The 12,491-nt window shown below is 37.0% G+C and overlaps 1 protein-coding gene across 9 annotated transcripts in view; it reads right to left on the bottom strand.

Moving 5' to 3' along the window:
* The window catches only part of COL19A1 (collagen type XIX alpha 1 chain), a 219,392-nt gene that overhangs the window by 17,645 nt on the left and 189,256 nt on the right, over nucleotides 1–12,491 (bottom strand). For 8 of the 9 annotated variants that reach the window (XR_004749526.1, XM_035322084.1, XM_035322088.1 and 5 more), the window contains 6 exons: nucleotides 10,242–10,286; nucleotides 8,450–8,500; nucleotides 8,327–8,371; nucleotides 7,531–7,557; nucleotides 3,909–3,962; nucleotides 436–480 (listed from right to left, as the gene is read on the bottom strand). Coding sequence is in view for 8 of the 9 variants with exons in the window: in XM_035322084.1 (XP_035177975.1) it covers nucleotides 436–480; nucleotides 3,909–3,962; nucleotides 7,531–7,557; nucleotides 8,327–8,371; nucleotides 8,450–8,500; nucleotides 10,242–10,286 (267 nt within the window). In the remaining variant the exon portion in view is untranslated. The remainder of the gene's footprint in view (nucleotides 1–435; nucleotides 481–3,908; nucleotides 3,963–7,530; nucleotides 7,558–8,326; nucleotides 8,372–8,449; nucleotides 8,501–10,241; nucleotides 10,287–12,491) is intronic. The other variant, XM_035322086.1, reaches the window with a different exon arrangement.

Here is a 12,491-nt window from a genome sequence, read left to right on the forward strand (position 1 = left end):
AGCAAATTTTTGATTGACTTGATATGCAGATTGTCATGGATTGCAATAAACTTTAATATTTTTTCTTTGTGACAGAAAGATACTCAGAAATTCGTGTATGCCCAGGAACACAGAAAATGACTTTATAATTTATCTATATTAAGCTGAGGCAATGAGAAAAATCTTCTTTCTTAAGTGATATGAGCATATGCAGCTTCAAATTCAAGCTTTATTATGTATTCACTCCATTTCCTCCTGTTATTTTAATAATAACATGAACCCTCAGTAGTATTAAAATTCTAATCCCTTTAGGAAAAACTTGTCATTTTTATACCTGCCTATAAAGCATTAGCCAAGAGCTGGCATCCACAAACAGTAAGATTACAGCTCAGCACCTTTCTTGACTTTTTTTTTCAACTTCTAAAAAATGGAGTTTTCTTTAATGAATATACGCACCGGTGTCCCTGATACTCCTGGTGTGCCAGCTGGTCCACGGTCACCCTGAAGGAAAGATAAATCTGTATTTAAATGGTAGCACTCAAAACAGGACTTTGTTCATGGATTCTGATTAAAACCTGAGGAAGGATTATGCAGTGAACTGAAAATGAGGACAAAAGCCAGGCTCTGCTAAATGCTAATATTTAGCTCTGACACTGACTCATTTTACAGACTTGAACAAGTAACTTAAATCCTTTGTTTAGATTTCCTTGTCATAACTTCCACACTATCCTTTACACTGTTTTTGAGGCCTTCCTTGAAAAGGGATGGAAAGTTCTGACTTGTCTGTAGTTTTCCAAATAATTGTCATTTGTGGTCATGACAATGACCAAAATCAACACAGCATAATTCACTGTCTTATCAAGATCTTGATATTTAAGATGTACCTTTTAGAGAAGTTTTTGCCTTCTGCTACCCAGTCATCCATTTGCTTCAAGTTAACATCCTTGATTTGCTTGTGCCATGGTCTTTTAAGGGCAAAGTTTCTTAATTTATCATACCAGACACCTTCATTGATGCTTTAAGCTAAGACAATAGATTTTGTGCTGGAGCTGATGAGGTGTGGGAACAAATTCATCTTTCTCTCTTGAGAGGACTATAACTCAAAGCAGATGGATGGAGCTCACTAGGGGTGAAACTCTACAGCAAGATTTGCCCTAACCCACTGCTGACACGTATCAATCTGTAATACTGTACTCTGCTAGTGTAACATGGGTTAAAAATGTAAGAAAATCAGGATGCAGGTTTCTATAATCATGTCAGGAAAACCCTGACACAATTAAAGCCACGTGAACAGGAGAATATTTTCATGAGTTTATGTTACCTGGAGCTGTTTTGCAAAAGCTCTGCCAACATAGCTCAGACATGTTCTTTCGTGCAGAAGACCCTGAGGAGATGTTGTGAATTCTGGGTTCTGTATTTAAATCTAATGCTGATTTGTGTTATTCTCATAATTTCGTTCAGGTAATACAGTGATGATGCTTGTAAATAGAAACACTTAACTACATTAAACAAAGTGTAGAGAGATGGCAAGTTAACATCTATAAGCAGTTTTGAGATCCTCAGATCAAAGGTGTAATGTAGGGAAAAGTATCAATTATAGTTACAATAATAACAACAGCTTTTCAAAAAAAGTTAAGAAAATTATGCAGTACAAGATGGAGAAATGCAGTGCAGGACCATACAAGACAAATGAATACAAATTCTGTTTTGCTTTTCCCTTTGGAGTTTTCAGACTTCATGACAACAGCAAGGAACATGTTTATTAAGGTCTTGCCATGTGACAGAATGGCTGCTGTATTAAAAACTTGACAATGACAGCAATAACTAATTCTGAGTCAAATAATCTGAACCTGGCTGAGCAGCCAGAGGCTGGCAGCCAGCTTTCATGCACTGGCTGCTGGAAATGACCTCTGCAAACTAGAACAGAGGTCTACAGTTTGCTTATCAGCCCAAAGGGGCAAGCTAACGAAAAGCACCCAACTTGCAGGGTACCTTCCCTTTGACACACCCACCCATGTAATAAGGCTGATAAGACCAATATCACCAAATAACACCAAACCAAACCAGAAGACACCTTGTGTCTAGAGGGAGAAGCTTGCTTGCAGGCCATAGTTTGACCTCTCTTTCTCAGGAGACTAAGAGAAGTCACTTAAAACAAGTTTCCCCCTTAGCAAGGAATCTAACATGAACCTTCAGAGTAATCAAGTACTCAGAATACATTTAGCAGGGCATATTGGCTTGAGTAGTGCAGTCTGCCCCCACATTTATTCTGTACCCAAAACTTATATGGGTGGTTTCATCATATGCTGGCTAGAAGAGTAAAGCTGCAAATTCCCAACACTTCCTTTGCACTTTTATCCTTTTGGGAGTTATTCTTACCCCTCACCCTGACCACATTCAGTGATGTTATGCACAGCTGCAAAACCACAGTGTCTGCACAGTGGTGGTAAGGCAAATTTCACCCTGACGGCACAAAGTTCTTCTGACATTATCACAAAACTTAAGCCATGATTATCTACAGAAGATGGCATTCTGCTACACAAATGTACCTCGGAGCTCTAAATCAAAAACCAGCATGCACTGTACTGTTGGGACTGGCAGACAGACTCTGGGATTGTGTTATTTGCACCAGAAGTGTGGAATTTTGACTAAATTTAGTAAAGGAAAGAATATTTTGGCTTTGGGAAAGGGCCAGGCACTCACTTAGCTTGTTTATACAATCTGCTCCATTGCTTGTTCCCGTTATTTAATTCTTGTCCCTATTTTGTCTCAGTTAGGCCTGTAATACCACCCTGTGTTTGTTCATGCTAAAATTAGATTGTCCTTAATTGCTTGTAAATTGTAATCTTCCAGAGCAAGAATCATCTCACATAATTTAAACATCTAGTGTAGACACCTATGTTAGCTTGTTACCCCCCATCTCTGCACAAGTAGTAGTATGCACAGTGATATTGAGAGAGAAACTTTTCATTTATATGGCTTTTTGATGAAAAACATGTTAAAGTAATTTTTTGTATGAAGTCATTGAAAAACATGTATTTCCTAAAATATAAGTATTCCAATTGCAAAAACAAACAAAACCACTGCCACCAACAACAAAACACAACTATTTCTTCGTATCGTATTTTGAAGATATTGGCAAAATCAAAGCAAAGCATTTTTACTCACAGTAAACTTTTCAGTTTTTTTTTTTTTTTTAATTTATCTGGTTTATTTTTTTTGTGCTTAGCCATACTTAAAAATAAATACCAAAATCTTGAAATTTTAGCATTTCATAACAAACTTCTCTCTAAATTTGTATCAGCCTTCATAACTAATATGTGAAAGGCTGAAACTCCAGCAGCTCAAGGTAAAGATCATTTCCCAGCACTAGAAGGTAGACTTGAACTAGAAGAAGGCACTGGAAACTATGACAATGTTCAGGATGTGCTGGAGTGGCTTCATACAGGCATGGAAGAATGTCAGAAAAGTACAACAGAAACAAGAGGCCTTTTTTAAAATAATGATCAACAGTCTGAGAAGTCTGTTCTGCCTTTGCCTTCACAACAAACACTGTAGGGAATCAGTCTATTTCTACCTCTTCCACTATTTCTAGCCTTTTCTGTATTTTTTTACTCAACTGAAATAGTCAGTTTTTTGTATGCAAGTCTTCCATGAAGTAGGTCTAGACAAATTCAGGTACAAATTTCTCTTCAGGTCTGGAGCTATATCTAAGTCTTACAAGACAGATTGACTGTAAGCACATGATGACACATAGAAGTTAACAAGAATTAAAAAAAAAAAAAAAAAAAATGCAGATAAGTATACAAATCTTTTTCACATAAAAACATGGACTTTCATAGAAAAGAAAAATTAAACAAGGTTTCAGACACCATTTAGCTGCAGATAGTTCCACTAAGAAGTCATGACTTCTTTTTTAATAGTCTTACCTTTTCCCCTGGGAGTCCTTCCAGTCCTGGTAATCCCATTGGTCCTGGGTCTCCCTATTTATTATTATTTTTAAATTAAAAAGGATTGCATGGATTAGAATTTCTGTACTCTACATGACATGTTGAACAGAAAACAACAGCAGAATATTAAACTTGAGATTACTAAAATATCCAGTTGTTAGGTGAACAGATTTTGCTATACCACGGTTTATTCATCTGAGAATAAAGCTATTCTCAGAGGCACTATGCAAATATTTCAACTGTTTTAATTTTGATTAAGAATGTAATCCAGAAGACTCCCCTCCTGTGCTCCTGCAAGATAAGGTCAGCTCTAAACCACCTTCAGGTGGTAGAGCCACAGGGTGTGAGCATATGCAGTGAGCCATAGAATGAACATCTGAGCAATTCTGTTCAACTTTCCAGGTGCATCACAGTATCAGAACAGAGCTCCATTCCCTGCACAAAGCTTTATCTGTAACAAGAGACACTGTTCCCTGTGCAAGTCTTCAGGTTTTGAAAGAAAAACAGAAAAATGCTGCACTGGAGAAATCAGTTTAACATGTGGAAAGGCTCTTTAATTCTTTTTCCTATTTTAAAGAAAACCAACATGTAATTTTCCACAGAGATTTGAACTACTGTCAACAATTCCATTATTTCAGCTATCTCAGTTAACCCAAAAGCCACAGCCACAGCAAATTCCTTTTATGGATTTCATGAAGTCTTTGGCAGATTTCACTTTCCACACCCTACTTGGGAGAAGTTGCTTCCTGAGTAGGAAGTGGATGCTGTTATAGGAAGATGCATTCAGCTTGTCGGGATTATGATAAAATTACTTTAAAAAAAAATAAAATATATTTTTTTGAAAATCAATTAATCAACTGTTTTAGGAAACTATCTCAAAACTAAAACTCAGAGTGTTTTGCTGTGAGAGTTCAGTCATTCAGTTTTAGGTTTCTGCATTGTCCTTGAGGACCACAGTTACCACACTGTTTTATAGATCAAGGTTTATCTGTTTGTGTGTCTGGCTCTCTTAACACTTGGCAAGGAGTCAAACATTATCATAGGCCTGCATAGGTTGGCTGAGTGGCGATGATGATGTGCCTTCATGACAGGTAAGTCTTAGCCAACTTTTCAAAATGTTACCTCATATCACTTTGGGCTCATCTGGGTTAGTCTGATCTAGCTGCACCTAATTCTGATACCGTTTTAAAAAATTCCTTCTCCAATACTTCTTAGGGTTTCCTGATTTTCATCAAGTAGGCAATTCATCAGCAGATCAGGGTGAGCATAGTCTGACTGGGTACAGTTTTCTTTCCTAAACAGCTCAATTTCTACCATTATTAGCAGTAGAAATCAGCAAATTCTTCTCAGTTCTTCCCATTGGCTGACACTTGGTACTTACCCTGATTCAATCATACTGTCTGCTCTATGGCAGAGGTCTGTCTGCTGGACACATTTCTACCACTCCAACCATGAAAGTCCATACCTGTTTCACTAGCTTACAGCATTATAGTGTTGTAACTATCATTGTGTAGTTATGTGATGTTCCTTAAACTTAAAGAAGGAGAAATACACAAATGTAGTGAAATTTTAAAATCTGTGAGAGTACCTATCCAATTTTTAAAACAGTATCCATTTAAAATGACATTTGATAGTATCATAGTCAGCGGACAGTCTCTAGTGGGGTCCCTCAAGGCTCTATCTTAGGGCCAGTCCTCTTCAATGTCTTTATAGACGATTTGGATGTAGGACTATAAGGTGTTTTGAGCAAATTTTTCAATGACACCAAACTTGGAGGAGTTGTAGACTCGAACAAAGGGTGGAAAGGCCTTGCAGAGAGATCTGGACAGGTTGGAGAACTGGGCTATCACCAACTGCATGAAGTTTAACAAGTGCTGGGTCCTGCACCTGGGACGAGGCAACCCTGGCTGTACATACAGATTGGGCGACGAGACGCTGGAGTGGAGCCCCGCAGAGAAGGATCTGGGGGTTGTGGTTGACAGCAAGTTGAATATGAGCCAGCAGTGTGCCCTGGCAGCCAGGAGGGCCAACCGTATCCTGGGGTGCATCAAGCATGGCTTTGCTAGTATGGCAAGTGAAGTGATCGTCCCTCTCTACTCTGCGCTGATGCAGCCTCACCTTGAGTACTGTGTGCAGTTCTGGGCACCACAGTACAAAAAGGACATTCAACTGTTGGAGAGTGTCCAGAGGAGGGCTACGAAGATGGTGAAGGGCCTGGAGGGGATGACGTATGAAGAGTGGCTGAGGTCACTGGGCCTGTTCAACCTAGAGAAGAGGAGGCTGAGGGGGGACCTCATCACAGTCTACAACCTCCTCGCGAGGGGGTGTGGAAAGGCGGGTGACCTATTCTCCATAAACACCAGTGATCAGACCCGCGGGAACAGGGTGAAACTGAGGCAGGGGAAGTTCAGACTAGATATCAGGAGGAGATTTTTCACTGAGAGGGTGGTTGCGCACTGGAACAGGCTCCCCAATGAAGTAGTCACTGCACCAAGCCTGTATGAATTTAAGAAGCGTTTGGACTGTGCACTAAGTCACATGGTCTAAACTTTTGGGTAGACCTGTGTGGTGCAAGGAGTTGGACTTGATGATCCTTATGGGTCCCTTCCAACTCGGGATATTCTATGATTCTATGATTCTGTACTTCTTGAGCTAAACCACTGGCACTTAACTTTTACAAACATCTGTTGGGTATTTTTACTATCTCCAGTCATCAAGATGCTTAAGTTTCAATTTTGCCACCTTCAGTGTTAGAACTGCAGTGACAAATCACAATCTAATGATGAATATAGTTTCTCTTTATGAAGGCAGGACATACCGTGTCCGTGACTTCAGGGAAAATGTATTCCTAGTTAGGATTTGGATCTATGTTCTGCTGGTGGCTAGCCGTATGCTAGTCTATGCACCTGCTCAAGATTCTTCCAGTAGTTATTCCTCTCCTCATAATTGTGAAAGAAAGATCACAAGAAAAGGACATAACGAAATGCTTAAAGGAAAAATACTAAATAGTTAAGCAGATCTGCTTATTATGGTTGTTTTTGATTGTCAAACTGGAGAGCTGAAACTTGTAATGGCTCCCATGATAATAATCATCTTGTTCACTAGGGGCAATGTGATCATACTGCAATTACCTGTCACATCATTTCTAATGAAAACATGAAAACTAATAATGAAAACTTCTGGTTGCTCCTAGCTAGCATTACATAGAATACTGTCCCTTTGCCATTCCAAATTTAATGTTGAGAACAGTCTAATAGCTCTTAAGTTATCTTCTATCTTTATTTCTTGTAGGCCTGTATCAAATAAAAGCTTAATTTCTTGCAGCATGCATACTTTACTCTTAAACATATGCAGTGGCAGCTCAGCAGAGATGAATCCAGAAGCACTGCGTTTAGTAATTCATTATATTATCACTGCAGAACTATTCACCAGAATTTGCAAAATTCTCAAGACTGGCAATAAAAAGGACTTTTTTTTCAGATGCACTGATTCTGCAGAAGGTAAGCTACCTGCTAAAGAACTTAATGATTTTTCACCCTTGTGACTGGGATCATGTGTTGAATTACTTGGGGAATCTCTATCATGACCAAAAAGTACATACCACTGTGCCAGGATCTCCTTTTGGACCCTGCAAAGGAAATAAGAAGCAGATATACATTTAGAGAATTACACAATAACATGGGATTTTTCTGTATAAATGTATTATATACATTAGTAATGCAGTGCATTTAGAATCAGTATTAAGTCCAGCCCAATCAGCTGGTTAATACTGTCTTAAAAGAGCAGAACTTGCTAATGACATTTACAAGAAAGAGGACCTAAGTAAATGCAGAGAATCTCCGGTTCCCCAGAACAAAAGCAAGAGTGTCCAGCTGCAATCTGATATATCTGCACTGTGCAGAGTAGTGTCTGGAAAGACACCAGCCCTGTACTACTGCCATATTGCCCTGTAGTTACACGCAATGCATTGGTGACAGAACTGAGATCAGAAATAATGAAATTCTCATTTCTGTCACAAAATTTAATTTATTACAAGATCATCACTACATATAAATAGTATATTGCATATTTTAAGATATTAAGATACTGTCAGTAAAGAGTCCAAAACCAAATTATGCACCATTGCAGACTTTACTTACTATTCAGCACAGCTTTAGAGTGAAATACTTAAATTGAAATAAACTACTCTCCCAAAACAGGCTAAAATGCTTGATAAACACATAAAATCACATACTTCATAGTTTTATATTTACTACACACCAATTATATGCTAGTTGAGTTATCTTCTCTCTTTCACATATAAAATCCAATTCCATGGCATTTATCAAAACTGCATTCAATTAACCCTGTGTTACTGTCTGACTTATTAGAAATTACATTTCTATTAAAATACTTACTGGAGGTCCTGGTGGACCTGGATAACTTGCGACACTCACACCTCCCTGCAACAGCAAATTTAGATGTTGAGGTGGACTAAATTAGGCGTTGATTGAAAAAAAACATCTATTATTAAGAAATACCTGGAGTTTATATAAGCTGCTCATTCCATTTCTTTCATTGTAAGGCATACCCTTTAAAACACACATAGAAAAAACAATTAAGTGTCACAACTATGAACTATAAAACAACTATATGAACTTTATAAAGGTATGCCCTGTTCAAGTCCTGTATCTCAGCAAAGCTGTGGTATCATTTTTGCTCTAGATTAATTTTTCAAAGATTCCAAGCATTTCAGTAAGAACATAAGATGCACACCTATGTAAGCTTTTTTTTACTTACAAAACCAGAAACCTGTAAATTCTCAGTTTACATTACATTTTTGGTATTCTTACATAAAATCTATGAGTGACTGGTCAACTGATACAAGCAAAGGCAGCATTGCACATTTTCTTTTCATGCCTGTTTGAAAATCAATGTTAAACTAAAAATGAGAAAGCAGCTAGCCTTAAGCTTCAAGTGATTTGAGAACATGAAGGTTTGATTTGTAACTCTAAATTAATACTCAAGCTTGACTGATAAGACAGCAAAGAGCTCAGAAGTAAACTGATTCATACATAAAAGTCAGTGGCTGAACTGCCAATGTATGTTTGGCCTGATGATTTCCAATGCACAATAATTTCAAACTACACAAATTTGTTCAACTTATGAACTGATGAAATTCCTGTTCTGAAGATATTTAGGTTTTTGAATGTTAGCCATTTGTACTGTATGAATGGTTACAAAACATGTAGGTAAAAATGACTATACTGAAAACAAACAGCTCCAGGCAGCCTTCTCAACTCAACCCCCTCCTCCCCACCCACAACATGCTTCCAGCACAAATGAACTTGTCTGAGGCTCTGAAATCTTTAAAGATTTCAAGATTTTCATGATTTCAAGATGAAAACTCTCATTATGCATAAAAATAATGCAAATAAATATAGTATGTTTTATTTTATTTTTGCTTTTGCACATATTTAATGTATAAAACCTGATGGACACAGAAAACTAGTGCTGCAATACAAAGTCACAGATCTAGCTAGTTATTCTGTCATTACTGTGTACACCTTGTATCCTGGCAATGTCCTTCTCATTGCTATCCTTATACCAAATTTCTGAGATTCTCAGTATGTCCTCATTTAAAACCAGCTGCTGCTCTAGAGACTTTTCTGAGATGTGGATTGAATTTTGAGAACTGTTAAACAAGGACGGAAAAATGTGCAGTCCTCTAAGCGAGATGGATTTGGCTCTAGGGTTAAATTTGGGGCACAAAAAAAATAATTTTTGCAGAGCAGGCTAGAAAAAGACTGCAGGTGAAGTAGGTGGGGATCATTAGGATAGGGATAGATTTTAGAACAAAAGCTCTCCCTTGATTATTGTTAGGGATGGCATTTCCAAGGCTGTCTTTAGGGTTAGGGATTTTAAGGTGCTGTAGTTATTACTTCTCCAGAAGTAATATTGTGTTAGGTACTATACCAGTTAATTTAAAGTCCAACAAGCTCCGTGAACTTCCCTAGGTTACGTGACTACAGAGTTCCCTGATCTTTGGTAACTAAGGTGTCTAAACTAACTTTTGTGTCCAAGGTTATTAAAGTAACTCATTTGCCCAAATTTCTAGGATGGCTTTAGTAACCTGGACTTACTCAGTGATGAATCACAAGAAAAAAAAAAAAAAAAAGGAATACAGAAATATTTTGCAAGAAGACTTCACTGCCTTCCTACACTACAAGTATGTATTAGAGAGACAGACAATTATTGATATATGGCATTGCATTTTACTCATAGGTATACCGTTCCTAGCATACCATTCAAAATGTAAACAATATGTCTTACCGGAGGTCCAGGTGGTCCAGGCTTCCCAGGAGAACCTTCACTACCCTAGCATAGTGAGAGATATAAAACTCATTTAATATAACTGTTGTTCTGATCTATTCCATACCCAAACTACAATGACCACAATGACAATAAACAAGAGATACAGTCAATAGGAATAGGTTTTATCAAGAATGAACTATCCTGAACAGCTCCTGCTAAAGCTTCAGGCAAGTTATTAAACATTACTTTATACCAGCTCATGTTTTGTTAGTTACTTGGTGCTTTATGTGTAGTAACTTCTTTATGGAAAAATAGTAGTGGTAGTAGGGTTGTGAAATGCTTCATATTTACCAGCAGGCAGAGGAAGGAAAAAACCCTTGTTAATAAAAATTTCTAAGCAATTGACAGATAGAAGTTAACATTCATTTTATGGTTTGTATTATTTTGCTAAAAAAAATCCTCAGTTTGTTTATTCACAGGTAAATCAAGATGACCTAGTTTCAGGAGTTCAGGAACATAGTGGGTAAAAAAAAAAAAATTATTAAGAGTTATAAGGAATATCTTCTTGGTTTGTACTGGAAAATAGTTATCTGTGGGTTCTTGTAGCTATAGTCTGTACTTCTGACATGCACTAAATTGTTCATATTAAAAGAAAAAAAAGTTTCTTAGTTTTACTCTAGTGGGCGCTTTGAGCATTATAGATGTGAAAAGGTTTAAATGTCAAATTTCCCAAGCATGATCTTTTCCAAATCTCATCATTAAGATTCAGTTAAAAAATCTCTATAATTTGGAACAGGTCTGCCAGAATTTTTTACTCACTTCATTGAACTTTAATAAGGATACTTCACTGAGAAACTTAGGCTGCATATTTAAAATTATTAAGGTGGGAAAAGTCAAGCTGAGTGTACAACAATACTAATTAACCAACCAGAAATGTATAAATATTTAAGTACTATTATATTAGCACAATTGCCAAATAGTCCTGCTAAGTGCTAGAAATGTTAAGCTCCAGACTGGAAGATTTAGAGTTACTTCACAAAAGGAGAAAAATGCTCTATTTTAGAAAGCTTATTACACATTCACTTTTCAGATGTGGTCCCCAGATAAAGGAAAGAGGAGTAAAGCACTCTGGCTATTGGTCAGCTCGTCACTCTTCAGTGATCTGACTTTTGCCCTTTTCGATCAATGGCACACTAGTTAAGGAGAACTGACTTTCTCATTCTCACACGTAATAGTTAGAGGCTGCCTTACCCTGATCTTCCTGATACTTAGTGTAAAGAGAGCTACAAGCAGGCCTCAACCAAGGATAGAGATGTACACACGTTAAGCTGCTGTCCTAACCCTGCATTCTCAGACTCTTTTTTCAGTACTTTGGAATTGTAAACATGGAACTAACAAAACCTTGTTTTTAACAATAGGTTACTTAAAAAGGAAATGAGTTTGGTAAATTATTTCTATTATGTTCAGGAAGGAGACAGTTCTCAACTCATTTTTATACTGAAGTCACTTCACAGCTTTACAAAGTAATGTTTCTTTTTCTTGGTCATACCAGAGTTAAGGTTTTGTAGAGTATTAGCAAGATCACAGACTGATGTGGCAGCACTGTGCCTGGAAAGGCCCAAGCCAAAGCTGAAAAAAAATCTCTAAAAAGCATATTCATGTAAATATATATATATATATATATATATATATATATATATATATATATAGTCCCCAAAAGTATTTTGCAAACTCAGTTTGTCTGCAGTATTTCACTGATCTGAGGTGCCCAAGAAATGAATTTGACCTCTTAGTTTTAATGGAAACTATCAAGAACCTCATAAAAATTGATTAAAAAAACAGTGCTATAACAGCTTGGATTAATTATAAAGAAAGCTTATATACTTTTGCAGAATACAAATAATACTGAATAACTTTCAGTATTCATGAACCACTTTTAGAGTATGCAATTACTTTTGACAAAAATACTGGAAAAAGAATGAAAAGCAGAGCAAGTAGTAACTAGTCATCCACTATTTCACAAAGGTATTTTCACTTTCTTAATTTTATATAATATGTCATACTCAGAGAACATTCTCTGCATCTTACATGTACCACAGGGCTATGCTTCAAAATACAAGCCCATCTGTATGGCATTGTCTGGGGAAAGCACTTAAGATACAAATAAAAATTTATTTAAAAATATGTCAAGCTCACATTTGCATTCTATATTAAAAACAACAAGGAAAGGAAAGGAAAGGAAAGGAAAGGAAAGGAAAGGAAAGGAAA

Source organism: Oxyura jamaicensis, chromosome 3 (genome assembly GCF_011077185.1).
Source record: "Oxyura jamaicensis isolate SHBP4307 breed ruddy duck chromosome 3, BPBGC_Ojam_1.0, whole genome shotgun sequence".
NCBI lineage: Eukaryota > Metazoa > Chordata > Aves > Anseriformes > Anatidae > Oxyura > Oxyura jamaicensis.